This window comes from Myiozetetes cayanensis, unplaced genomic scaffold, assembly GCF_022539395.1.
Source record: "Myiozetetes cayanensis isolate MyiCay16 unplaced genomic scaffold, myiCay2020 scf12, whole genome shotgun sequence".
NCBI classification, from domain to species: Eukaryota; Metazoa; Chordata; class Aves; order Passeriformes; family Tyrannidae; genus Myiozetetes; species Myiozetetes cayanensis.
In genome coordinates, this window is record NW_026086826.1 from 21,089,978 (window position 1) to 21,117,857 (window position 27,880).

At 41.0% G+C, this 27,880-nt stretch overlaps 2 protein-coding genes across 4 annotated transcripts in view; one reads left to right on the forward strand and one right to left on the reverse strand.

The window, feature by feature from the left end:
* GPSM2 (G protein signaling modulator 2) lies at positions 1-27,727 on the forward strand. Of its 2 annotated transcripts, none has more exons than XM_050306681.1 (15): positions 1-142; positions 10,331-10,624; positions 16,582-16,803; positions 17,706-17,841; positions 18,309-18,451; positions 18,934-19,057; positions 19,318-19,433; positions 20,480-20,635; positions 21,444-21,552; positions 21,960-22,089; positions 22,670-22,740; positions 24,684-24,860; positions 25,629-25,791; positions 25,928-26,154; positions 27,104-27,727. In XM_050306681.1, exons 2-15 carry the CDS (start codon positions 10,563-10,565, stop codon positions 27,266-27,268), a joined length of 2,001 nt encoding a protein of 666 aa, XP_050162638.1. In that variant the 5' UTR covers positions 1-142; positions 10,331-10,562; the 3' UTR covers positions 27,269-27,727. The 2 variants fall into 2 exon arrangements, with proteins under 2 accessions (XP_050162638.1, XP_050162637.1); XM_050306680.1 differs by lacking the exon at positions 1-142 and adding an exon at positions 766-1,010.
* The window catches only part of CLCC1 (chloride channel CLIC like 1), a 13,920-nt gene continuing 11,534 nt past the window's right edge, over positions 25,495-27,880 (reverse strand). The window contains exon 12 of one of the 2 annotated variants that reach the window (XM_050306697.1): positions 25,495-25,773. The gene's annotated coding sequence lies outside the window, so the exon portion shown is untranslated. Of the gene's footprint in view, positions 27,204-27,880 lie in introns of both variants that reach the window. The other variant, XM_050306696.1, reaches the window with a different exon arrangement.

Below are 27,880 nucleotides of genomic sequence, written 5' to 3' on the forward strand. Positions count from 1 at the left end.
CCTCCCCTCAGAGCCCCTGAGGAGCCGCCGGTCCCTTCGCTGCGCACAGAGGGGACACAAAGGCAGGAACAAAACACGCAGGAACAAAGGAACGAAGGCAGGAGGAGGAGGAGGAGGAGGCGGCGGAGCAGCCGGGCCCCGGGTGGGTTCTGCGCCGCGGGGAGGGAGAGAGAGAAAGACCGCCCGGGGGGAGCCGGGACCCGGCAGGGCAGCTCGGGGCGGGTGTGGGTGATGAATGGAAAATAGAAATCCGAAGGGCGGGAGCGGAACGGGCCGGGCTGTTCGTGGAAGCGGAACCGGGGGAAGGGCGAGCTCTGAACCCCGCGCGGGTTTGAGTTGGGCGCTGTGTTGTGGCACCGTCTAAAGTCTGTAGTTATGCCAGACCTAGTCTCGTTTATCCACTAGACTCTTGTTAGTGCAGTTCCTCCCCTTCTGCTTTCGCTCCTTCGCTTTTTCAGTAGTGCAGCGGAGTAAATCAGGGTTTTTTTTATCCCTTTGTTGGCCCAGCTGCAAAGACGTAAATTTTTCCACCCCCGCCTTGAAGTTGTGGGCTTTTTTTTCTCCTTTTCCAGCCTAATGTGCTATTCCTGGTAGATTCTTGCCGGCGACTGCAGGGTTCATGTATCCTGGGTTGCCATGGAGAGCTGTGCAGCCATCTCAGAATTTGGGAGGACGTGCTGAGTCCTGCATCTCGAAAAGATCAGTGAAGAGATCCCAGTCCCTCCTTATGTTCTGTCTGGAAACTCTGTACCTCTTGTTCGAGTCATAATTTTATTAGAGCTGTAAATGCTGGCAAAAAGAGTTGTCCTGATATTACAGCCCTTCCAAATTAATTTCTTATACCAGTGTCGCTTTCTACTGGTTTAATTAATGGTTACCAGGCCTTCTGAAGTGTGGTTCTGCATCCCTCGTCGGCAGGAAGGACTTTGTACTTTTAGTACTTCCGTATAAAGCTGGGACAAAACTTACCTGAAACCTAAGACGGCTTCATTGGACTGGAAGAAACCTGTGTGAGTCTTGTCTGCTGCTTCATTTAATGTGCTGTTGTTTAAATGCTCTTGAAAGTTTTCCGAGCATCCTAAGGCTACTTAGGATTGTATATTCCTGCTACTCTCACTGGAGAATTACTTCACAATTTGATGGTTAGAAAGTCGAAGTAAGTTTTGAAAAGCTTTTCACTGACATCTCATCATTCTGTTCCTGTGTGCTCATTGTCACTGGGCTTTAAGTTGTTAATGCTTTGCTTTTTCATTTTTTCCTGAGGTATTTACAGCCAACAATTCTTTCTTCACATAGGTTTTCTTTTGGTAGTCAGCAAGCCAGTCTCCTGCTATGAATGTTGAGTAAAAGCTTTGCAAAAACATAGAAAACCTGTTTCTTGTGGCATGCTGCAGGGAACAATCAATTCTGAAACTGAGTCTTGCTTCCTGCAGCTGTCACAGTGGGAATATATTGTTATTTTGCTAGAACTGTTTCTAATGTCAATTCTCAGCCTTTCTTGTCAACAAATGACAGCACAGTATGATTCAGAGAGCAGCCTGGTCTGTCACTAGTTAGGAAAGAAAAGTCTTAGTTAAAAAATAGGCATTTTCTGAGAAATAAATGCCATTTGTCTGTAGTTTAAACTATTGAATGTATGGGGATGAATGTATTTTTATGGTTTACCTGGATTCTTCTGTTTTGCTTAAAACTGGATCATTTTTTAGTTTCCCCCTGATCTTCCACTTTTTTAATTTAATAGCCAAAATGCTTGTACTTTTTGTATTTCAGGGTTTTTGTAACCCTTGTGTGGTCACTTTCACTTTCCACAACTTAGACGTTCATACTCAGATCTGGTAACTGTGTCCTGGGTTCCAGTAGCTTTTAAGCTTAAAATCGTAATGAAATTGGTTTTGTTTGAGGAGCAGGTGCTGATCTTGAGACTTTCCAGGAGATTAACCTGTTATTGCTATAATTGTTCCTGTGAATGAAAGAAAAGAGAGATCCCAGCTGCCAGAAAAAACCCTGAACTTTTCCTTAGCCCTTTAATATCAAGTCTGCTATACAAATGATAGTACCCAAAAAGGAAAAAAAAAGGGTGGCATTTTGTGGAAGACCACAATATTAGGAATGTAAAATATGGGAAAACCAGAAGTGGACAGGCTGGTAAGAGATGGTCTGAAACATATGTAGTGTTGAACAGATGATTAATGTCAAGCTGCCTTTTGGGACTCAAATTTGGCAGTGTTTGAGGAATATGGTTCTTGTTCATATAATAAAACTTTTGTGTATTATAAACCTTTTGCTAATAGGAAGGAAAGCTTTCATGCAGCTGAGTTACAGGGAATAGAAACCATATGTGATTTATAAAGAAGGCTCTCTAAATCTATTTTATTTCTTTGCTATTTCTGTTTCCTACCTTTTTTTTCCTACCATTTCCCTGCTAGTATACTGTTGGGAACTTTGTTCCTTGCATGCAGCACTTTGGATCCTGTACCTTACCCGGCAGTCCCTGGTTTGTTAGGGGATGGGAATGCACTGCTGTGACCCAATGATATTGCTGTAATAATGCATGTACAGGGGGGATAAATCCATGGGCCAGGACATGGTCTGCTCACTGTAGTATGTGTTCATTTGTGTTCATCCACTACTTCAGCAGTTTTTTACAGGTTGTAACCATGCCTTGTTCAACTGAGGAGTCCTTAGAGAGGATGGCTAATGGTTGCTGTCAATACTTGGGAACTGAGGGGCACAGGCGATGCACTCAGAAGTGCTGCTGGCATTAAACTGCCATGGGTCATTTCAGTTGTGTCATACAGGTTCTGTGAAAGCCACATCTGCTCCTTGCAGGATAAAACCTTGCTGGAGTAGCAGTGAGTTCTTTGTGCTGAATGTCTGCTTGATCTCTGAGGAGCATCACAGTGTGATGTAGGAAATCTGAAATAGCAGCTCCATTGCTTCACTTAACTCGCTGTTGTATTTTACTGCCAGTGCTTCTAAGGATTATTATTTTTTAAAAAATTTATGCAATCTCAAGTTAACGTTTCCCATTTCTCTTTAAGGTTCTTGTACAATCTGTTTATCTTCTTTCTTTTACTTACCAGGATCTCTTTTTAAGAGATGTTATAGGCCAAGAAGGAGCTGAGCTACATGGATTGTTTTATTGGAGAGGTCTGTGATCAACTTGCTCAGTCGGTTTAAGTGCAAAGAGCCAACCTTTTGTGCTGAACTCTTCCCATGTGGTGTTCTTTCACATCGTGTAACATGCTCCATTTCCCAAACTGAAGGTAGTCGAGTGTCTTGTTGCCCAAGAGAGGCCTCATATATGATAATTTGCACAATGAGATATTCCTGAAGGAGCAACATTCACATTTACCTTTAGAACTCGGTAACAAAACTCTTACTGATTCTGTGGGAATATGATTTCAACTTCTGTTACAAATAAAAGAATCAGAAGTTATTATTTTGTTGCAAACTGTGGCATTTAAATGCTTTATTTTAAAGTGCTTAAATGCAAATCTCATCTCCAGTTGTGGGATGCTTGGAAAGAAGGCAGCACAGGTTTCAGTCTGTGAATGACAATTTGTAAAAAAACTTGGAACTTGTTCTGATTAAAAAAAAAAAAAAGGAATCCTATTACCTTGATGTATCAAATATGTGAAAAATTATGAGCTATTCTGACTTTGCTCCTTTTTTTAAAGTAAGGAGAACATATTATTCTGCTATCTTCTTGTATCTTAAATCTTAATCTTGCTGCATATTAGAATGAGTTCAGTTGCCTGATTAGTTTTATGATGGGGATATTAGTTATATTTTGCTGGCACTTCATGTTATCTTCCTTTCTTATTTTATCATAGTGTGGGATTGCCTTAGTTCAGGATTTAAATAGATGACTTAACACTATCTGCAGGAATATCTGTATAATAAAAATGCTAGTGGTTACTTGTGTCAGCTGCACCGGGTTCTTTAACCTGCACACTGGACAGTAATTATGTACATTAAGTGGCAAGCTATTTTCCAGCTAATTACAGATTCTCTTAGAAAAAGGATGTTCTATTCTGGAAAGATACTCTGTGATGGAGGCACTGAGAGGGCCATCTCTGCATCACTGAGCACCGAAACCAGTCTCATATGTGCATTTGTTGCCTCTCTGTTTTGCTCCTTTGAGTGGAATTATGTGTGCTAGCTGTTTGTTTGCTTCTGTCTGCAGTACATTCTAAGGCTGTAAGTCACTAGATGTCCTGCATCATTGCCAGATGCCTTAAATATCTGTTTACAAACCTGTACTATACCTTTACTGTGCCTAATAGGGCACCTCTGCATTTACTGAGGTTAATAGAGCCGGTCTGGAACTATGACAGTATTCTGAATAGACTTGCAATGAGGCTTTGTATTTTCTGTCACTCGTGTCCATTGCTCTCCTAAGTTCTTGGCATCTTCTTCTGCTCTCAGTAATTCCATTTTAAGGAGTGAATTTACATTTCAGTCTGGTTGCTGGGTGAAAATACGGTGTTTAGTGTGCGTGGAGATACTGGATTCTGGCCAGAAACTTCAATATTCCTTGAATTAAGGTTTTAAATTTTTCTTTAGTTTTTGGTATGGTAGATGTTTCATCTTGTTTCGTAGTGTATATGCAGTTTTTATCTACTGCTTGGGTGTTTGGTGTAAAGGAAAAAAACTAAGCTGACTCCAATGGGATGAAGTTCAACAAGGCCAAGTGCTGGGTCCTGCACTTTGGCCACAACAACCCCTGCAGCGCTACAGGCTGGGGACAGAGTGGCTGGAGAGCAGCCAGGTGGAAAGGGACCTGGGGGTGCTGATCGACAGGAGGCTGAACATGAGCCAGCAGTGTTCAGGAAAGATATTGAGGTGCTGGAGCAGGTCCAGAGAAGAGCAACCAGGCTGGTGAAGGGACTTGAGCACAAGTCCTATGAGGAGAGGCTGAGGGAGCTGGGGTTGTTTAGTCTAGAGAAGAGGAGGCTTAGAGGTGACCTCATCACTCTCTTCAACTACCTGAAGGGAAGTTATAGCCAGGTGGGGGTTGGTCTCTTCTCCCAGGCAACCAACAACAGGACAAGGGGACATGGGCTCAAGCTCTGCCAGGGGAAGTTTAGGTTAGATGTTAGGAAGAAATTTCTTTACAGAGAGGGTGATCAGGCATTGGAACGGCCTGCCCAGAGAGGTGGTGGATTCACCATCCCTGAAGGTTTTTAAAAAGAGATTGGACGTGGCCCTTAGTGCCATGATATAGTAATTGGAGTTGGATCAGGGGTTGGACTTGATGATCTTGGAGGTCTTTTCCAACCCAATCTCTTCTATGATTCTATGATTCTGTAAAAATGCCAGTGAGCTCCTTGTGACTCAGAGAAGGATCCTGCTTCTGGGGTCCGTTGTCATGGTTGGTTGGAAGAGTTTGTTTATGATCTGGCAGAAATAACTTGTGTCATTAGAATTGCTTGTGTTTCAGTGCTGGTAATTGTGGATAATACTGAAAATATTGCAAGGCAATGTGTACTTGTTAAAGGAGGTGTTTGCACAACTCTTTAACAACAGAAGGGGAAAATGAACAAGAGTTTAAAGGCCTTGGCATGTTGCAGACCTTCAGCATTACTTAAAGCCCCAAATGCTCTAATCAACTGGTTACTCCATGACTAGGAAAAAACCTCCTCCTAATCTATGGAGTAAGTGGAAAGTATATGCAGGCAGTGCCAGAGGGCACGTAGAAATGTTCCTGGACTTGTGTTGGCTTGAAGAGAGTGATGTAAGAGCCAGGGCATCTCGTCAGCTATGCCAGAGATGTGAGTGGAGGGGGAACTACGAGGAATTAACCTCTGTGAAAGGACACAGGGGAAATGAACCTACTCATACCTGGAGTTAGAACTTACCAGGAGCAGGGGCCATTTGGGTTAGGTAACCAAAGGAAAGGAAACCACAACCAAAAAACCTTTCTAGAAATAGGGTGATGAATTAAATACCTCTGCTATTAACTGTGTCTGTTATAGTGCAGGACCATATTAGCAATTAGGTAAGAGATGTTGGACTTTGCTCTGGGGCACTGTTCCTCTAGTGAATTCAAATCTATGCTTTCATTTCCAGTGGTGGACATGGAGAGAGCGTCACTTTACTGTGAGCAAAATTCATCTCAGAAATGCTCTCTGCCTATTGTTGTTGTTGTGTGGTTTGGTTTGGTTTTTTATTTAATCATCTCAAGGATTGTCACCTGTGGGCCACACCAGTACAATACCTGTCCCTTCCGGCCATTTCAGGACTGTGCAATATTCAGCAACCTGCCTTAGATTCACGTGGGCCCGTGTTTGTAAGTCAGCATGGTAATGTATTTGGGGTGGAGGAGGAAGCATCTGAACCAAGAACATTAGATAGTGGTGTTAATTTATTTGCAGCTTGTCTGATGAGCCTGATAGCATAGGATGTTTATACTGGGTCTTTCCCATGCTCTGTAGTGATACAGGCTCTGCAGCGTGTGCTTTATCACACTCACCTGGGAGGAGCAGCTGAGAGAGTTATGAACCTCAGCTTTCCTGTTCTGTCCTTCAGATGCAACCCACTGATGTGTGATGGGAGCCACACTGGGATTGTGTGCTGGAAAGGGGCTTGTATGCTGCTAAACTAGTCCTTAAACAGAAGCTCCATAGTTTATTCTGGGGTTTTCTGCTCCACATATAAATCCACAGGGAGACATAGGCAGTGTTTCAGAGCAGGTATTGCTCCACGTCATCATGACCCTGAATAAAACCTCAAATTCACCTCATCAGTGAAGGTGGTTTCTGTGTGCTGTCAGCTCATCAGCTGTTGAATAGCTGTCAAAAGTGGTGCAGAGAGGAGTTTAAAATTAAGCTTCCAAGAATAACCACACAGGTCTTGGTACAGTGTCTCTTGTGTCTGCATGGTCCACTCTCACTTGTACTGCGCTCAAGGTTTGGCAAAAATAGTTTTTTTCCCAAGATGGCAAACATTAAAGTTCATTCACAGGGGAATATGTATTACTGCAGAAATGCTAATGATGATGCTGTTTGCTATGTAAATACAACATTAAATGTGATATGGAATTTAAAAGGGTTTTTTGGGTGACTTATTTTAGGCTTATTTATTCAGGTAAATTTTAAAAATATCCTTGAACAGCACTGAAGACTAAAATAGAAAACACTCTGTTTCTGAGTCTTCCTTGTTCTATGCTCTTTCATATTTTGAAGGTCTGGAGACAAGCTAATCTCTATTTCAGTAATGCAACTGTTGGGGTTTTTTGTTGTTGTGTGGTCTGTGTCTTCCTCCACAGGATATGCAAAGCTCTGTTTTGTTTTCAGATAATCCAGTTCGAGCTTCTTTTCCTCCTTCTTTTTCCCTTTCCTCGCACATGCTATAGCATCTTCCCAAAAGGAAACTCAAACTTAGTTCACCCTTGGGAAATTCGCCTTAATCACGGAACAACAAATCTCTGTTGCCAGTTGTCCTAAGGAAATACAATTTGTGCAGTTGATCTGCCTCTGCCTGTGCTTTCCTCTTGTAGCTTTTGATTCTCTCAGTCAGTGATGACTTCACTTGGCTGATGCTCCTTTCCCATAGCTTTGTGAGAAGTAGCAGATGGGTAGAGAAGGCATGACTTGATCGTCTCCTTTTGGGAAAGGCAGGAAGAACAGAACTGTTCAGCCCCCAAGTGACCAGTCAGGATTTGTCAGCCTGCCAGCCACGTGACTGTGTTAGATAAGCACAGCAGTGCTTTTAACCAGCTGACAAACTCCAAAAAGAAAGGTGTGGGTTGAGGGAAGGAGCAAATGAAGGGGCAGAAATGCACCATTTTAAGGCGATGCAGGAGGTAAAAATCATCTTCCTCTCCCACTGTATCGTGATTCCTGGTTCTGTAGACAGCTAATAAATGGCAGAATTGGCTTTTTGTTGCTTGCTGATGAAGTCGCACCTGTGTGGAAAACCAGTTTTCTGCCAGAAGTTAAGATGAAGGGATCTGTCACAGACCTTCAGTGTAACCAAGAACTGCAAACTGATTAAAGGGGTTGTCTGCCATAGTGATAAAATTCATAGTGTGTAATAAATCGTTGCTGAAACGGGAAATGCCTTAAAACATGAAATGCTTGTCTGGAAGTTGCAGTAACTAGGACTATTAGCCTGCAGACAGGCTTTTGGGAAAGAAATTGCTGTCAAGAACTGGAAATGTACTGATCAGATTTAAAGATAGAGGTGTCTTGGTTTCTTCTGTAACTTCTTCTGAAGTGATTTTTTTTTTTTCCAATCTACGTGAAATTTTAATTACAAATTCAAGGTTAGGAGAAAACCTGTTTCACTGCTAGTTATGCTGACAGCATAGACCTTCTCCTGATGCCTGTTAGTTCACTTGGCTTTTCTGCTGAAGTCTTGTGCCCCCTGAGTCAATCCCGTGTTGATCACCAGCTCAGGCGAGGCTGGTTGCTCAGATACTCTCAGTAGTTTCTCAGTAGTTAAGGTGCATCAGCTGAAAGAGCAAGGCTTAGTTTGCTGTAGCACAATCCTCCCAAGGCCAGGTTACACCTGAGAGGTGCCATTTGTGGAAGTGTTTGACTTCCACCTCCTGAATTTTGAATTCATCACTCTAATTAATACGCTTTGAGTTTGCTTACTGATTACACTTTGGCCTGGCTGGAGGAGTCATTGACATCCTAATGACTTACGGGTGAAGAAAGGAGCTGTGAAGACCAGACCCAGTAATTTTTGTAGGATATGTGATGATGATGTGTTGGCCAATGTGGGTGTGTCCGTATCACCCTCCCAAGACTTGGAATGTGCTGTATGGCCAGTAAGGAGGCAAGAAAGCAGGAGCAGTGCTTCCAGCTGCTGGGAGATGGTGGCATCAGTCAGAGGATGTTAAGTATGAGGACAGAAGTGTAGCTCAGATACAGTGAAGCTGTAAACAGCTGATGTGGAATGTACCACTAAAAATAACTGATATTTAAATAAATATTTTAAAAGAGGTGTTCTGATGTACTTTTAAGTATAACTCTGGGTTTTTTAATTAAAGTTGGCAGCAGGAGTGCTCATGGGTGGTTGCTGCAGACTGGGTGGCTCACAGCCATCTGCCTGTATGAGTTGTCTGATGCGAGGCCCGGACAAACTTCCGGAGAGCAAATACCTGTAACACGGTGTGCCCGGTGTGTGGGCTGCAATGGTATGGTAAACTGCAGGTGTCACGCTTCATAATTGCAAAAATACACCCACACCCACTTGTTGATGCCAAATAATTCTAGTGATGAGCGTGGAAGGGCAAAATAGTTGTTTAACTGGAAGAATGTGGATAGTCTGTTTGAGGGCTGCTGTGAAGGTAGAGTATGATAGGAAGCACGATGGGAATGGGAAGTAAAGCTGGTACTTGATAAAACTAATGAGAGGAGAAGGCATGGCCTACATTGACAATTAAATATAGAGGGTTGCATTTTCTTCTGTTGACAGCTCTGAATCTGAGCTCTGTTCTTGTCTTTTGACACCTCTGCAGTCTCCTAATGAAATATGCATTTGTGAGTTACACAACTGTATGTTTACCTGCAAAGGAAGGTAATATTAGTACTGAGCAATAAATATGTCACTGTCTCTACTAAAAATATGTTTAAAAGCGGATAGACTTTTGAATACAGAGTTTCTTTTCTGTTAATCTTTTCCCAGCTAGCCTAAACATGTCTGATGTTTACGTGTTGGCTGCTGCAATCCCTTTGAAGCAGAGGTTGGAGCTCATATCACAGTGCTGCAGCACTTTGGCATGGCAAGCCAGTGTAAACACAACACCCCTCACCTCCCAAGCCCCCATTCCTCCCCACTTTTCTTTGAGGAGCAGGGAGGGGAAAAGGGAATAGAGCTTAAACCTTTGCTGGCTGCTGTGCTCATAGTATTCCAAGTGGGACAGTCTCCAGGATGGATGATCTCCAGATGGGATTCTGCCTCCTAGTTCTCACTGCAGAGGGCCTTCAGCTGATTATCCAGGTTTCAGCAGCACTGTTTATGTGTAAAGCAGTTTGTGGTGTGTTCTATACCATGTCTTTCATTCTGTAACTTCCATCCTTTAAGCTTTTTTGCTTAGACCTTCATGAGGCCAAAGAATCCTAACAAGGGTAAATTATTCGAAGTTTCCAAGAGAAGAAAGAGCATTGGTTTTTGTTAAACCTCCTTTGCTTTCTCACTTGCCTGCAGGAATTGCCATATGTATGTAGAAGGCTTTGGCTCTGCCTTTCAGTTCTTGATTGACGTTTCCTGCTTGGTAGGAGCAAGTGTGATGCTTTTACATCAGCTGCAAATGGTTATGAGTTATTAACTGACTATGAGATTTCAAGCCAAGCATCTTGTGTTCCCTTTGCAGACACTGAATGGAGCTGAAGGGCCTCAGATGAAAGAACATGAACATTTCTGAAGGTGTGAGATGTGTCTGACGGTGACCTCCTAACCTTGGAAATAAAGAAGAGTTTTCCTACAGGAGCTTAGGATATCTTTGCTCCAGCTTCTTAACTACACTAACTGGAATGGTGTTCTGACAACGATTCTGTGAAGTACTTACCCTACAGTATTACTTTCCCTGCTGATAATGCAGCTCCATGGAGGACAGTAACACTTGGATAAGCATGCGCGAGGATCGCTCCTTCCACGTACGGTACAGGTAAGGATGTGCTGATTTTACTGTGCTCTTAATAATACAAAACTAAACAAGTTGCAACGAATAGTTTGATATCTCTCTTAGTTATTGAAACTGCTTTTTTCTTTTCTTGATTTTTGAGCAATGAAAATTGACATTCTCTGTGTAGCAGATTATATTAATATAGTTACATGATTGTATAGTATTAGAACTGTGCATGGTAGCAAATAGTACATAATTGTTTGTATTTCTTTGTATTTTGGGTAGAATGATATGAAGTATGATCCTTGCAGGGTAGTACCTGCTCCCTCTTCTTCTAGCTGTGGACTGCCCATTTGAATTGTTTTGTCTGCTGCAGTTCTCTGTAATTATCCCATATTGCTTCTTTAAACAATGAATTTGTAGGTACACTGTCACCTAGACATTTTTAGGTGTCACTGTCACCTTGTCACAGCCAAGAGTGGTGTTTTCCTTGCTTAAATGAAGAGATTTGATTGATGGATGGAAGCTGCTTTGAAACCTTGGACTCAAAAATACTGTTATTGCAAGTGAAGAGGGGTGTGAGAAGTGTGAGTTTCCTTCTGAGAGCTTTTATAATTTTTCTTCTGAATCCCCTTTACAGATGTGGGGCAACATGTTGGCATTGCAGAGTGGCTGTAATGACCCTGAACAACAGAAGCTTTGTGTAGTGCATGGGTTTGGAAGGGTAAATCTTGCAGTTCATTCAATAGGGAGGGACACTGGAACATCAGAATGGTTGTTTTTAAAAGACATAAAAAGCTTTATTCAACCCCCAACCTGGTCATTCTTGTTATAGAGTCCTTTTTCTAGCTGGCTAACAGCAACAAGGCACTACCTGTATTTGTAGGACAGCACATGCTTAGATTTAATTCTGAAAATGTTCTGACAGAGTTACATTGCTGTTAGATTGGTATTGTCTTCTATTTCTTAGAAGTATTCTGGTTAGCAGTGCAGTCAGCAGGAGGAGTTTTTTCATCGTCGGTAAGGAGAAAAAATAAATTGTAATTTACTGTCTGCTCTCTTTATTTTGCTAAAATCTTTATAGTGTGGCTTAGACAGCAGGAATCCCTAAGTGTGTGAGTGTGATGGTTCTCCTGTGCTGTGTTTCTTTCACGTTCCTCCCTCCCAGCTTTCCTCTAACGTGTCCCCCACGCTGTTGCTGATGCTCTTGGTCCTCCACAGATAAGCACAGAAGATCTTTGCTCGCTTTTTAATAAAAGCAGGAGCTGTTCAGGGTACTATTATAGAAGTAAATGGATGAAAAAAGCATCGTGGCCAATTGTCTGGTTTAAATTGACAACCCAAAAATAACTTGGAAAAAATTGGCAAGCACATTTAGGGCAAAATGTGTTACTGCTTTATTTCAGTACAGGCTTGAATGGTACCAAGTAAAAATATTAACAGTAAAATATTAATGGCCTTATTAAGCCTTTCTCTAAGAACTGTAACCTGATTGACATTAAAAAAAATCACGCCATAATACTTTTAATTTAAAAAATATTAAACTGTTCTAAAAGTTATTAATGCAAATTAATTCAGTATATTGAACTGAAACTTTATGATTATTTAATTCAATAATCATAATTAATTTTTAATTTCTTAATATTTAAATTAAAATTTAATTTGGAAATATTTATTAGGTTGTAGTTTAAAATTTAATGCAGGAAATTATGGAGGGGAGAGGGCATTACCAGTTTTAAAATATTTTTAATTACAGATATTGTCCCAGGCTCATTTGGGTCTGACTGCTCTTTCCTTCTTCTTGGCAATCCATCAGAACTGATTTTAAAAGAAGCTGGTGGTCCACTCCTAAGGAAAGGCTTTACTATGGGTCTGTTTCTCACTGTCCAAGCTGTTTCTTTCTCCCCACAGTTCTTGACCAGTATCATCACTTTAGCAGCATAAAAATGCTCATGCTGGTGGAAGGACACTGGTTTTTATTCTTTTGTTGTTTAGTGACTGAAAATAAAATGCTGATGCTACTAAATGGGATAATAAATGATCTATAGCGTGAATATTTGTAAGACTTGCTTGTCTTGACCTACTTAATTTACAGACCAAAAACTTGTCACTGCTTTTATCTTGATTGGAGCAAAAGAACCCAAAATCCAGGTGTGTGTTCCTTGGTGTGTGTGTTGGTTTGTTTCTGGCTTTGCCACCAGGCGTGGTGTGAGGAACCAGCGTGCAGTGGGGGTGAAGCTGTCAGAGTGGTCAGTGTGGAGGCTCCTGCATTCCACGTGGGAACCCATAGCAAGTGCAGGAGTCAGGAGTGATGTGTGACCTTCATTACAGGGTGCTGTGGGGTTAGCACTGCTGTGCACCTCAACTAGAGAGATGTAATAGGGGGTTTGGTTTGTGTCCAGCTGTGTCATGTGTTTCTTGGCAAACTGATGGCAACCTTGCTCCCCCTCAAGAGCAAAAAATCCTCTTATTGGGAACTGAAGTGACTAAAACTAAATTGTCTTTAGAGATTTTAGTAATCGATGAGTCTTAGTGCCTTCCTCTCTTGCCTTACTTCTTACCTGTTTTCTTGTTTTATTGGAAGATGGGAACAGCTGAATGGAGGGAGATTCCAGAATGGGAGAAAAATCCAGGGAGCTTGGAGGGGAGGCAAAATGTTGAGGGTTTATATTCTTATAAGTGTAAAGGTTTGAATGAGAACATGAAGGAGGTCAGAGAAGAACACAGGGGAAAAAAAGAAAAGAAAAGAAAAAAAAGGGAGCCAGGCAAGAGGAAAAGCTTAGAAGGGACAGATAAGGATGAGGTAGTTTTACAAATGAGAAATTATTGAGAAGATGCCAGCCTTTCAGAGAACAGGTCCAGGCAGCTATAAACAGAATAATAAAATGAAGCCCTGTGTGAGCAGTTCCACAGTAATATCTAGGAGAAGGTTATCCTGTTCAGCAGGAACACAATTTCATTAGAAGTACCAAGATGAATGGGCCTTGTTCTCTTCTCCTCTCTGGAGATTCAATGTATCTTTTGTTTGGTCACTGGGTGTTGAGTAAATAATTCAATTCAGCCCTGGGAACAGAGAAAGTAATGTCATATTCTCCTTGTAACTATTTAATGACTTCTTAAAACATTGATAGCCTAGCCCTGCCTGGTCTGCCAACATGCTGTTTAACCATTAGTAGCGACAGGTGGAGAACACCTACGTAAATCTTAAAAAAACCCAGCAAAACAAAAAAAGTGTTCATTTGCATAAGTCCTTTAAGTCGAGGAGTGGAAGAAAAAAGAAAATCCAAACCAAAACCAAACCCCTTCTGAACACAGTTTTGTACGATGGATAAGCCTAGAAAACTTTTAAAATAACTGAATGATATCATAGCTCTTACATAACTTGAATAAAATATTAATATTGAGTGCAGGCAACTGAAATGGTAGGTCAGTAAGAATGGATCCAAGTGGAATTAAAGTTTAATTTGCTGTACAGATTCTAGCAACCTGTTAACACAACCTTTCTAGAGTTGGGCTCAAGAGTAATGTTAAATTTTGAGTTCCTTTTTTACTCACACAATTACCAGTTCCCATTTTCATTTGCTTCCTGTAATTCAGGTTGAATCGAAGTGCTCTGTAATAAGAGCTGATTTTCATCAGTCTGGGTGAGAGCCTTTTGCTTCGTAGTTATTTGTGTTGTGTATGAAAGGACCCAGATCTTTCATTTTCACAAGCCATACTGAGTCTAGGGTTGCAAAGTCAAACGATTATGTTTCAAGCTCCCTGAGAAAATGGTAGTGCTGCCTTGGCATTGGGAGCCTTTGGAGTGTGTGAAAGGAGATGAATGCAGCCTGTCAGGGGAGTTCCTGCAGCACTCTCTGATGTTGGCCTTGTACCTTTTTTAACTTTGCCTTTTCTCCAGTGAGCACGTGGCTGGTGCATCACAGTTGCATATCAAAACATGACTTATTCTTTTTAATGGAACAAATTCACTGACAGAAGTAGGGTCCAGTGTAGCATTTTGACTATTATGTCACACACACATTTTGCTGGAAGTTCTGCCCTTTTACGCCGTTCAAGCTAAAAATCTAAAGAACTAAGAATCTAAAGAACGAGTGTGGCTGTGCAATGGTCTAAATCTTTGCACTGAGAAGCACCATATTTTCTAGCCATCACTCTAATTGGACATGTCAGTTAACATGAGGTGCCCGGAGAGAACCTCTGTGGATAGGATTAAGATTACCCAATGAAGTGTTTTAAGTCCTAAACCTTCAGTTGCTGATGGTGTAATCATTCCTGCCTGGTACTTAACTGTACTTAATCATTTCTGCCTTTTTCTGTCTTACCTTCAACACATGCACAATGTAGTGAAAACCAGGTGGTGTGTTGAAGGAATGCTTTAACTTCTCTGAGAAGAGTTTCCAGACCTAAACCACTGCATGTGTTATGGATATCCAACCTGGGAAGCTGGGCCTGGGAAGAACTTCATGCCCGCGTTACCTTTTGCTGTTGGCATTTTTAGCAACCACCGAGCACACGGTGCTTTTCATTGCAAAAGCTAATTATGTCTGTCATCTCCTTGTGCTTAAGTTGTGGAATGTCGAAGACCAGCAGGTATGGTGCTGTTCGTGTTGGTAGTTTATTGTACGTATGACCCGAATTCTTCTGGTTCTCTTGCAAGTCTTTGGGTTTTTCAAATGTATATTCTTCTTGCTCAGATCTGAAAAGAATTCTGTATGATCTGTTTTCTTCCAGTTTAGGGAAATAAGGAAATGTAAATATTTCAGGTATGTTAAATACTTCATCACTATGTCTTGTCAAAGCAGCTGTTGTCTGGTGTTGCCATTAAAATAACTGTTGGAAAAACCAGCATTTGATTGTCTAATTTTTGGCAATATTAGGACGTGCTTTTTAAACAATTACAGAATGTCTCTTTACTGAGTTTTCTTTTGGAAAAAAATCTTTTAAAAAATAGCCTGATGATGTTTTTGCAAGCTTCCTAAAATGCACGTATCTTGCAAAAGCTAGAGAACCATCTTGCTTCAGGACTGAGACCTGAAATTGTCGTCTTCCTTCTCCTCCTCTCCCCTACCTCCCTTGCATCCTAAAACTGGAAAGCAGGAAATGTTTGTATATAATTGTTAACACTTATGACATGTTACATTTGTACACCTGAATTCACAGTGGCAAAAGTGCACGTGAATGGTTTTTGTCACTGTAGTTCTCTATCAGCTTCTTCATTCATCGTCCAAAATGTAATCTGCAAATTCATCCATGACTGCGGTGTTTTGTACCTGTATAATTACATAAATATTTGTTGATAATAATAAACACTATTCCCATGGGTTATGGAGTGGGGGTTTCATTGGTGTATCAGTGAAGTAACTTGAATGGACATACATTTTGCCATTAATTGAATGTAGATATTTTTTCTTACATTGATACTTCTCATAGCAGTGCCAGTATAAGAAATGAAGTGCCACGGAGTATTGAATTACATAGGAAACAATTTGGGGAAAATTAATCATGGTTTTTAACACACAGAATATTCTAATTTAACTTTTTCCTTAAAACGTTTTGCAGGTAACTGTCGTATCAGCCTAAAAATTAAAGTGCTTATGTTAAAAAATTAAAGTGCTTTGTCAAAATCAGTATTTGTCAATAACAACTTGATTTCTAGGTCACTTTTCTGAAATTATCTAGATGGTGAAAACTGCATTTTTTAATCCTACTGGTGCTATATATGGGCAAAGCAGTGTTTGGGTTTCCTCCCTGAGACTGAAAAAGAAAGAAAACAAGTTGATGTGATGTTAAGTTTGCTCATCACCATTGAAGTTGCAAGTCCCGTTTCAGCCCAAGTTTCTGTGACATTATAACACAGAGCTCAGGGGTTGTACCGTGGTGCTGACTCCCTCTCCTAGGCAAACAGAAGCCCTTGAGTAAAAGTCCTCTTCAGAACTCAGGTGATGGACAAAGTACTGCAGTGGAGTGACTGTTTGCTTGTTCCTTCCACTGTGCAGGATGGAGGCTTCCTGCCTGGAGCTGGCTCTGGAAGGGGAGCGCCTGTGCAAAGCAGGAGACTGCCGGGCTGGGGTGTCTTTCTTTGAAGCCGCTGTCCAGGTTGGGACCGAAGATTTACGTACCCTGAGTGCTATTTACAGCCAGCTGGGCAATGCCTATTTCTACCTGCATGAATATGCAAAGGCCTTGGAATACCACCACCATGATTTAACTCTTGCAAGGTAATCTTGCGTCTTTAGCCGTGTTCTCCATGTCATCCCATTCCCGTCGAGAGGAACAGCAGACTGATCCCTCTCCTGCCAAACCCGGCTATTAATACTGGCTAATGAGTGAACGTGGTGGTGCCAGAGGGCTGGGGGTCTGGCAGGTCACTTGGTTGGCCTCTAACCTGGCCTAGCACCATAATCCTAGGACTGAGGCCTCACCAGGGTTGTGGATAATTAAGTGGCTTCTTTAAATCCACCCTTTCTTTAGCCTTTCCTGTTTCTAAAATTCAGTCTTTCTGGTTCTCCAGAATGTTAAGCTGCTGTCCTTTGCTGGACAGAACTCATACATGTTCATCTGTGTAAAACTCACAGTGTAATATTGTGAAATCTAAACCCCTGTGCATTTCATGTGCTACTTATGCATCTGAGTTTTACTCATTTGCTATAGATCCATTAAAAGACACAGGCACCTAATGTACTTCACCTCAGTTTAGGCATAAATCTATTCTTCCCCCTGCCTTAGCCTGCTCAGGTGCTGTGACCTTGTGGGAATTTGTTTTGTTGTGTTATCCCCCAGGTACAGGTCAGTGGTTCAGTGGCAGTCTCTTGCTGGAGTCTCATTTAGCATCCAGGAATGTCCAAGCTTTCTAGGAGACTGGTGTGTCTTGGCAGTGACAGGAGACTGTGACAGTCAATAAAATGCAGACACAGTTAAACCTCTGTTTCTAACGCTGGGACTGTCTTTCAACATCGTCATTAGGAATTTTCTCTCTATTCTCTTCATAAAAGACATGAACTTGTAAAAAAAAAGTTAAGTAGATGATCATAAATTCATGTCATTGTCTGCCATACGTTTATCATCTACTTGGTTTCAAATTGTGCACTATTTCCTGGGCACTGCATTTCTGTAATTTTAGGACAATTGGAGATCTGCTGGGAGAAGCTAAAGCTAGTGGGAATCTGGGCAACACCTTAAAGGTACTTGGGAATTTTGAAGAAGCTATCGTTTGCTGTCAGAGACATCTGGATATCTCCAGAGAACTTAATGATAAGGTAAGAATTGTGTGGGAATCTGGAATTAAACTGCTAACACACATTGCTGAATGATGTTGTACTGGTAAGGAGTGTGCCACCTCTCAGAGGGAAATAAATACTGAATATTCAATTATTTCTTCTAGACAGTAAGAATTATTAGTTGTAATGTAATTGTTTGCACCTGGAAAACTACAGATCCAGGTTAAATATTATCCTATGTTGTGGTGAGTTTGTTCTTAATTTGATTTCTAATGGTGAATGACCTCAGGAATTATTCTCTCTTGCACCTCAAAAGGAAGTATATGCAAAACAATGGGACTGAGGGCTATGACTGGGTGGATGGTAAGAGCACATTCAGAGTGGACAGAGTGTGTCCTGATGAGTAGTTAACACATTTTTTCCTATCTGTGGGTTGTACAAATAGTTGTTGTGACAAAAGACTTTGAAGCATGAAATTTTAATGCCTTATTTTACTTTTGGTTTAGGTTGGAGAAGCAAGAGCACTGTATAATCTGGGAAATGTGTATCACTCTAAGGGGAAAAACGTAGCTAATGCAGGGACCCACGATCCAGGGGACCTTCCAGATGATGTGAAAAATGCTTTGCAAAAAGCAGCAAATTACTATGAGTAAGTAAATGTTGGGGATTGGGAGGATATGATCATGCAGTTCATTAGAATATGGGAGATCTGTAGTGTCATGAGCTAAACTGTGGAACTTCTGTGCAGAACTGAGGTACCTGTCCTGTGATTTTGTTCTTTTCAGTGGTTTTTGTTATGCCCTCATTTTTAGTGCACCTCACGAGTCCTTCCCTGAGGTTAGAAACCAGTAGTGCTCTCCAAACCAGGCTGAGTTGCCAGGACCTTGTTACACTTGTATATTTATACAGAAGTGAGCACTGGTTTGAGTAAGAATGCAGTGGAGTTCAGTACTTCACAGGAAATGTTTCCTATTCAGATCTGTGGCTGCATAAAGGCCATTGAAATAGACCAAAATAGAATATCTCTCCTTTTCTATTATATAAAGATTTTTAAATTATTACTTAAATGACTGTGAGGAAAAAAACCCTCTTAAAAGTCACTATTCTTATCCTCACTTTTCCCCAAAACAGGGAAAACCTGACAATAGTAACAGAGCTGGGTGACAGAGCAGCACAAGGACGTGCCTTTGGAAATCTGGGAAACACACACTATCTTCTGGGCAACTTCAGGAGTGCAGTTTTAGCCCATGAACAGGTACAACTTGTGCAAATAAGGAGTTCTGTTCTAGCAAAATGTCACTGGTTGCTCCTGACCTTCAGTACATGCACTGTGTTGGATCTTGTTGCAAGCTTTTTAATTCAAGTTTTCAATCTTAATGGCAGAAGTTCAAGTTTGGCTGATCTTATCAAGCATTGCTGACCTAAAGAATGCATTTTTTCATGCATTTCTGTATGCAAATGTATGTTACAAAGTATAAAATGGGGTAAATAATGCAATTATTTCACATTTTTAAGCGTCTCCTAATTGCAAAAGAATTTGGTGATAGATCAGCGGAAAGAAGAGCGTACAGCAACCTTGGAAACGCCTACATCTTCCTGGGTGAATTTGAAACCGCTTCAGAATACTACAAGTTAGTTGACTGCTTCTAAATACAACTTACACCTCTTGTACAGTTTACTTCTGTTGTGCCTGGCACTGTAGCTCACTGTAGAAGAGCCATCTCTTGAACATATACTTAGGAGAAAAACTGGTGTTTGTTTGGCAAAAATATTTTTTCCTAGCTGTGTAACTATTCTGATTCATTTAAGGGAGGGATTAGTGGGGTTTGGTTTTTGTTTGTTTTTAACTCTTTTGTTACTCTAAATAGATTCCTCTCAGCACTCTAGACGGACATCTTTCTGTTCCTAGGCATTTATTCCCCTTTATTCCAGAACCAGGCATCGCTGTCTTGGCTCTTAGCAAGTTCTGCAAGGATCTGAGTAACTTTCCTACCCTGAGCTGGGTGGCTGCCTTGGGTGTGCTCAGTAGCTGAGAGAGGTGGTGCATGGCAACACAAATTCACATCATCCTGAGTCCCTATTTTCAATCCAGGCTTTTTTCTTGACCTCTGCACCACTGAAGAATAGCTGGTCTACTTGGGAAAGTAAAAGCCTGGCAAAGACACAGTATATGTGTTATTAGCATCCTACTTGGATCTCAGAGCTTACTTGTTCTTTTTGAAAGGGAAAAAAGCCTCAGTACTGAGCAGATTCCTCTTAGCACTCAAATGCTTCTTGCCCAGCAGGGCCAGGCTGGCTTGGTGAGTGTTGGCCTGCCCTGCTCCTGCTGAGGGGCAAGTCATCACTGCAACACTGGTACTAAACTGTGTCAAACTGCATACTGTCAGGGAAACTCCTACAAATTATTAATGAAGCAATAAATTAAAATTAAAAGATGCTGTTTGAGGGATCAGCCTGCTCTCGAATGGAGTAGATGGAAATACTTTGAGAAGGGCAATGGAAGACTTTACAAGTCTAAGAGTGTCCGAGTTTACAAGATAATAAGTAATTTATTAGCTGATAATTTGCCAGCTAAGTTTCTTAATTTAAGTTGTATAACTGATTTTTAGTTGTGCAGGGATACTTCTGAAAGCTTTTCCCTGCAGTGATTTTTGAGGTGACTAACCCTCCCTTCCAGGAGGACACTCCAGCTGGCTCGGCAGCTGAAGGACAGAGCTGTGGAAGCGCAGGCCTGCTACAGCCTGGGGAACACCTACACCCTGCTCCAGGACTACGAGAAGGCCATCGATTATCACCTGAAACACCTCGTGATTGCTCAGGAATTAAACGATAAGTAAGCCCTAGGAGACTGTTTAATGTATGTGTGACACTGACAGCAAATCCTGTTACCTCCAACTCCGCTGTCATTGTTCTGCATGTGACAGCTGAATTAATGGGAATTCCCTACAATGCTGGGCTCTGGTTTTCATATGGAAAACAAAAGTTCCTCATGAAGGTATTGCAGTTAATGAGTCTGAGATGAAAGACGAATTGATGACTGACTGTGTCTACATCTTCTCCTGTCAGCACTGTCTCTGTAAATTAAGGAAAGAAGAAGCAGATCTCTCTTTCATGACTCCATTATAATAATTTTGCATACTTTCATAAAAATCTGTCTCTGACTTGTGCACAAATTAATAATATGGGAGGGAGTGGGGAAAGGAAAATAACACAGTAGCAAATAATGTTTATATTACAGTCATGATTTCTAAGGCTTTTTTTATAATGTTGGGTACAACTAAAAGTTTTTACATCATTTAAATGTACATATTCTACAATGTACATATTCTCAGTAAGTAGAATATAGGAAGAATAGTAAGGCATGCAGTCTGAGGACAAGCAAAGTAGGTTATACAACATTCCATGCTTGCAAAACTGAGTGACTTGTTTGCTGTGAGCTTAAAATTGTGATTTAGATTTGTTCATATTTATGGCAGTACTCAGATCACACTCCTTTAAATGCAGTATTTAAGTGTTGGTGTTGGAATGGTGTGTGATGACAGCCTCCCTTTCTCTCGGCACAGTGATCCTTCCGTGGCAGTGCTGTGCAAACCTGACCCCTGGTGTTCAAGGTGTAACTGAAAATGTCTGTGTGCTTTCAGAATTGGGGAAGGAAGAGCGTGCTGGAGTTTAGGGAACGCATACACTGCTCTGGGAAACCATGACCAAGCCATCCATTTTGCAGAAAGGCACCTGGAGATTTCAAGAGAGGTATGATTTGCATAACCCCACACTCTTGGCTGTTGGCTTTTACTCTCACTTACACAGTGGTTTTATGGAGATGTATCCATGCATTTGATTTTGAGTAATGCAATGCATTTTGAAGGCAGAGACTATTGATTCCACATCATTTCAGCCCCATCTCACTGCAGCTTGCTTAGTTCTAGTGTCAGCTTTCATAATCTCATCATGAAATCCAAGTCGAGTGCCCAGTAGAGGTTATTTTAGGCTCTATGTACCTGTTAGTTGTAAGGTACTTCATTAAAGTTCTCTCAGAATTCAACCAGGAAAACCTTTTCAGCCTTTTTCTCTCAGAAATCTGGGGGACAAGCACTGCTTTATACTTTCATGTGTGTACGGGTTTAGGTGATATAACTGCTTATTTTGTTTGCTCGAAGGTAGGAGACAGAAATGGAGAACTCACAGCCAGACTTAATCTCTCAGATCTTCAGATGGCTCTTGGATTAAGCTACAGTACAAACAACTCCATGATGTCGGAGAGCCACGTGGGAGAGAACAGTTTCAATGGTACGTGCCTCTTTCTCCAACACTTCCGAACAAAGACTTCAGGAAGTGTTGTGTTCTTTACTGACCACACTGCTGTGCACGTTTGCTTGGTTTTCTCCCCACCAGCAAAAGACAGCTGTTTTTGCAGTATTGGATCCTTCAACACCTCCTTTTCTGGAGGATTTACATTGTGAATCACTGGTTACTGCTTAGTTTCTTCACATGGTGTTTCTAGTCGTGTGTCTTCCCCCCTTTTTTAATGTGGGAGATGTATCTATTTGCTGTCAGATCCCATCTTTTCCTTCCATCTTAGCAACACTGGGGTTACAACAGAACCCAATGCATTTGCTGTTCCTCTGTTCAAAGATCCACAGTCCTTCTCTCGTGTCCTATGAAAGCAACTTAGGTAGCTTAGATTTGGGTGGGTTGTGTAGGCTGCTTTTGCTTAGTGGTTAGTTATTCTCTGCTGATATATTTAACTGCACTGGTTTGGAAGTCAGAATTGCTGTGCCTTGGACCTTACATGAGTACAGCCACAGCTCTGACGATAAATCACCATAAATTTTGATGATAAAAAGATGAACTTGATTCTCTCTTGAAGGTACCAGACCGAGAGTAGGACGCCGTCACAGCATGGAGAACATGGAACTGATGAAATTAACCCCAGAAAAGGTTGGCACTTTGCTTCTGTTCTGCTGCTCACACTGCAGTGAAACGTTGCTAAGGGTTTGCTGATGTGCCTCCCCTTTTCATTTAGTTGATCTGAGGAGTTACACAACAGCAGGTCTAACCATACTAACAAATAATAGTTTTGTGTGTGGGTGTGGAGCGTGTGACACAGATAATGGCTGTAATGGCTTGTGGGAGGCTTGCTTTATTCACTGCACAAATAAGAAAGAATGGGGTCCTGTAGGTGCATCAGAGTTCCTTTCATATCTTTATAGAGATGGTTTGAGGTTGCAGCATGAAAGTGATTCAGAGTAAAATTTCTAAGCTTTAGTTCAGCTGTTCTGAACATTTTTTCTTTGGCTACAGTCATTTTATAGGCACTTAAAATATGTGGGTTTTTTCCTTTTGAGATTTCAACCAACTTGCAAGCCATCAGGAGCTTCAATATCCATCTTGAGTAAGGATGCTATTGCAGAAATGCTGCACCTGAGTCACAGATAGGCAAAGCAACTTCCCCCAGGCTCAGAGAAATCTCTTGGACACAAGAGTCCCTGATTAAAATCCTTGTGCCACTCTATGAGAGCCTTCCTTCAGTTCTATCCTTTCAGTAGTGGGCTGGCAGTTCTACATGAATGACTCCAGTGGCAAACTGAAATGGATATTTTTCCCTCCCCACTGGGATATCTAATTCCTCTCTTCAAGTGAGGCAAAGCCTGTCATCAGTTGATCAAACAGGCAATAAAATCTCAAAGCATGTGGACAGTGGGTCCAGCTGAAGTCAGTGCTGATGCTCACAAGTCTCTTTGGGTACTGGTTGAGAAGGACTATGCTTAGTCCAGGGTGAGGCCTCTGCAGGAAACATCTCATCTTTTGGCCACCAGCAGCTGTGTTTTGTTACTCTCTGAATCTGTTTATCTGGGATCACTTTTTAAAAATGTTTATCCTCTGATAGTGCCTTAAATATAGTGTTTCCTGTAGATTTTTGTACTTAATCTACTATTGCAGTTTAGCACTTCATAAAGGACTTTTTTCAAGGTCCTTGGTGAGTAGATTCTGCAAATTCATTCCATGCATGTCTCTGGTATCTGGAACAATGCATGACAGGAGCACTACGGTGTCACTGGACAGGATGCCATCTTCTTGCAGTCACACTCTGTGTGCTGGTGCTCAGGAAGCCTTGAAAAGGCTTGGGGTAGGCACTGTTGCTGGAAGATTTGTGACTGTGTTCATGCTTTGTGATGTTTAATCAAGAAAGGTTTTGTTTTGTTTTTATTCAGTTATAAGAGTCTGTCAGTTGTGGATAATTCTGTTTATTTTAGAAGATATTTTAGGGAAAATCTGACAGGTTGACAAAACTCCCATTCTGATCTTTAATGAAACAGATGGTTATTCCTGTTTGCTCTTGTGCTGGCATTGTTCTCCCTCTTCCTTTTCAATCTTTACTGAGAAGTTTGTGTATATGAAGGACTTCAGGGAAGGCTTGTTGAGCATCTGGGTTTGTATAAGGGTTTGTTTTGCTCTAACACTTTGTAATGTGGGGGCTTTTCATTTTTTTTTTCCAGTTTTAAGAATGTCAGGTGGGGAATACCAGCTGTGTCTGCAGTTCAGCATTTACACTATAACTGCCTTTGCTGCACTGCAGTCAGCAAGGACAACTTCAGCGTGTTTCATTAAATACACTGTTTGATCACATTTAATCCATCAGGTGTCACACAGCAGTTCAGTCCTCAGACTGAGCAGTCACAGCACTAACCTGCCTCAGCCAACAACACCTCACTAATCCCAGGTCAAGTAACAGAACCAAACCCAAAGTTTTAACATCCCTGTGGTTGGATGAACAAAATAAAGCTGCTTCATTTTGGGGAGGAAAAGCAGCAGCAAGAAAGAGGTAACAGTACAGGTAATTAAAATCTGAAGGCTTAACTTCGTGACTCTTGTTTTCTTAGGTTCAGAACTGGAACAGTGAGATTCTTGCTAAACAGAAACCACTGGTTGCCAAACCTTCAGCAAAACTGCATTTTGTAAATCGACTAAAAGGCAAAAAGTACAAAACCAGCACCACTTCCAAAGTTTTGCAGGATGCCAGTAATTCTATTGATCATCGACTTCCCAACTCCCAGAGGGTAGGTCTGGTGAGCTGTGGAGATCATCACCTTTACTCATCTTTGTCTGATCAGAATCATAGAAAACACATTCCTGCAACTGTCCATTTCACTTTCACTTCATTTAAACACTGTGGCTCTGTAAACGTGCACGATCTGCCATTCTACAGCTGTCTCACGGGTGCTGCCAGCTTTAAACTTCTCCTATCACTGAAACCATTGTATTCCTCATGGATTTTCTAAAGTTAGAGCTCAGCTTACCCACGTACTTTTATTTCTAAGTCTCTTCTAGACACTGCTTCTCTAAACTTAACAAAATCTAGTTTTTCTGATTCAGGCAGTGGGAGATATTTTGGACATTTTAGATTATTGCACTCTTGACAGAACTCAGTTAAAAATAAACAGCATTTGATCATAGACCTGAGGAGACAGTGGAAACTGTTCATTGCTGTTCTTGTTACTTTTCTTCTCTCATGGGCATTTGGGTTTTCGGTGGATTAATGGCTGAGGAGGAATAACTCCAGTTGTACCGTGATCAAAGCACTGTTTCTTTCCACTTGAGAGAACGAAATGTTTCTAATATATTTTACCCTCCAAAAATGCTGCCATATCGTTATATCTGCTCTTACGATAAATCTCTGTCTACAGAAAGGGATGACTAAAAAAATTGATTTTAATCGATTTCAGATACGCAAATATGAAACAGGACTGGACTAAACTCTGATGCAGTTGTCCCAGCTTTACGTACTCTCAAGTTCAAAATACCCCTAAATCTTTTCTCCTTTTCAGAAAAGCAGTCGAGAGACCATGGCAGATGAAGGGTTCTTTGATCTGCTGAGTCGATTCCAGAGTAACAGAATGGACGACCAGAGGTGCTGCTTCCAGGAGAAGAACAGACTCCCAGCTGCTTCAGTGGCAAAATCCTCTACTCCACCTAAAACAATGCGAAAATGTAATTTTTTTTGAAGTAAAATCTGTATCTGACTTGAGTTTCTGCCAAATACCATTTTCCAAACGTATTTGCATGCACGACTCCCTGCAGAAAGGAACTTATTTCTGGGCTAACTTGTTTTCTTCCTGTTCCCCAGCCTTTTCCACTTCTGTGGTGTCCCCACGCACAGATGAGTTCCTGGACCTGCTGGCGAGCTCGCAGAGCCGCCGCCTGGACGACCAGCGCGCCAGCCTGAGCAACCTGCCCGGGCTGCGCCTCCCCCAGCGCGACAGGCAGGCCGTGCTGGGGCACCTCGTGGGCAGCAGCAGCAGCAACAACAGGGAGCTGGACGACGACTTCTTTGATATACTGATAAAATGCCAGGTCAGTCCCTCAGCTGCCGAGTCTGTGGATGTGGTGTGTGCCTCCTGCTATTGAGTCTCTTGTGATTTAAGATACGTATTGATTCAGCAGATAAGGAAGAACGTAACAAACATTAGGATTTTTTTCCCAAGTTTTGGGGTTCTTTTACAATTTCTGTTTCTTGATTTTTTCTTTTTTTTAATTATCCAGTGTCTAGTAAGCATAATTTTGGTATATATAGCACAGTAACTGTGTCAAGTAACAAAAATGTATGCTATGGTAACTATTTCTAGAAAAAATTCTTAAAAAGTGAAGGAAAGTAAGTGAGGCTATTAAAATGAGTATTAAAATGGTTTTAAGTGTAAGGCACCTGATATACCAGGAATCCTGTGAAATAAAATGAAAGAATTTAGTATTCAAGTTTTGGTGATAACAGTGGTCATGATTCCCATTATATTTAGTGTAAATGATAGTTCCTAGCAATATGGGGGTGAGGTGGCTCGATTGTCAATTAGAGTATTTATACATATATATATAACTGGTATATATACCAGTTAGACCAAAAAGAATTTAATTAAATAAGTTTATAAGCATCTCAGAATACAAAATTCAGATACATTTTTTTACTCCCTGTACAAGGAAAGGAAGATAACCATATTTTCTGGTATACGAGACTAGAAATACCCCATACTAATGCTAAAATTCTTCTTCTGGACAAAGGACACTTAAATCTCATTCTGTGATATGACACTTGGGGGGTATTTTCAGATAAATATGGACATTTTAGCTTAATTTACATTCTCAGTAACTTCATTTGACAAGTTTAGCTTGAAACAAAACTTACAAATTAAGTCTCTATAATAGCTTTAAATCTGAAAACAAAAGCTCTTAGTAGTTTTTTCACTTCTATTGTTCATTTATTATATCTGTTCCTGTAAATATGCAGCTTTATCTCTTGGTCTGTCTGCAGGGTTCCAGACTGGATGATCAAAGATGTGCTCCTCCAGCATCTGCAAAAGGATCCACTGTACCAGATGAGGATTTTTTCAGCCTCATTCTACGATCACAAGCTAAGAGAATGGATGAACAGAGAGTCCATTTACCCTCAGCTATAAAGGCACCAAATTCTAGCTGAAGACACACACTGAGGAATGTACTGTACAGCAGCATCTTAGGTATCATTTTTGTTTGCTGGAAAAGCATACTTGCCTTTTTAAAGATGACTGCAGTGAGTAGTTTTGTCTCCTTTCTAATGATTTTCCATAGAAATAGCAGCAGCATCAACGTGTGACCAGTAGTTATAAAGTTGCCCCTGCTCATGGCAGCTGCTTTTATAGCAGTGTCTGAGATGCCACCACCGTCTCTCCCTCTTAACTGTCTCTAGCCTATCAACATTAATAATGTTTTTTTCTCTGTCAAAGTTTATCAGTGCTCATATGTGGATTCCACTACTGTCTCAATCTAGTGTAAGACCTAAATTTTTTATGTTGTTTTTAAAGAAAAGTTGATTTTTCCCCCCTGCTTTGTACCTCCTGAAAAAAAGGTCCCATTTTCTTTTATACTTTTTTTAAAAAATAAAAAATCGAGAAATAGCTTCAGGAGTTAGTCTGTCTTTGCAGAAACACAGTTTGGAAGAAACAATCATTTCTAATAAAAAAAAAAATTAAACCCTGGTTTTAATTCTGTTTAATAAAAAATAGTTTTTTTCAAAACATGATGGGTTTTTTTTGGTAATATTTAGTTAAGT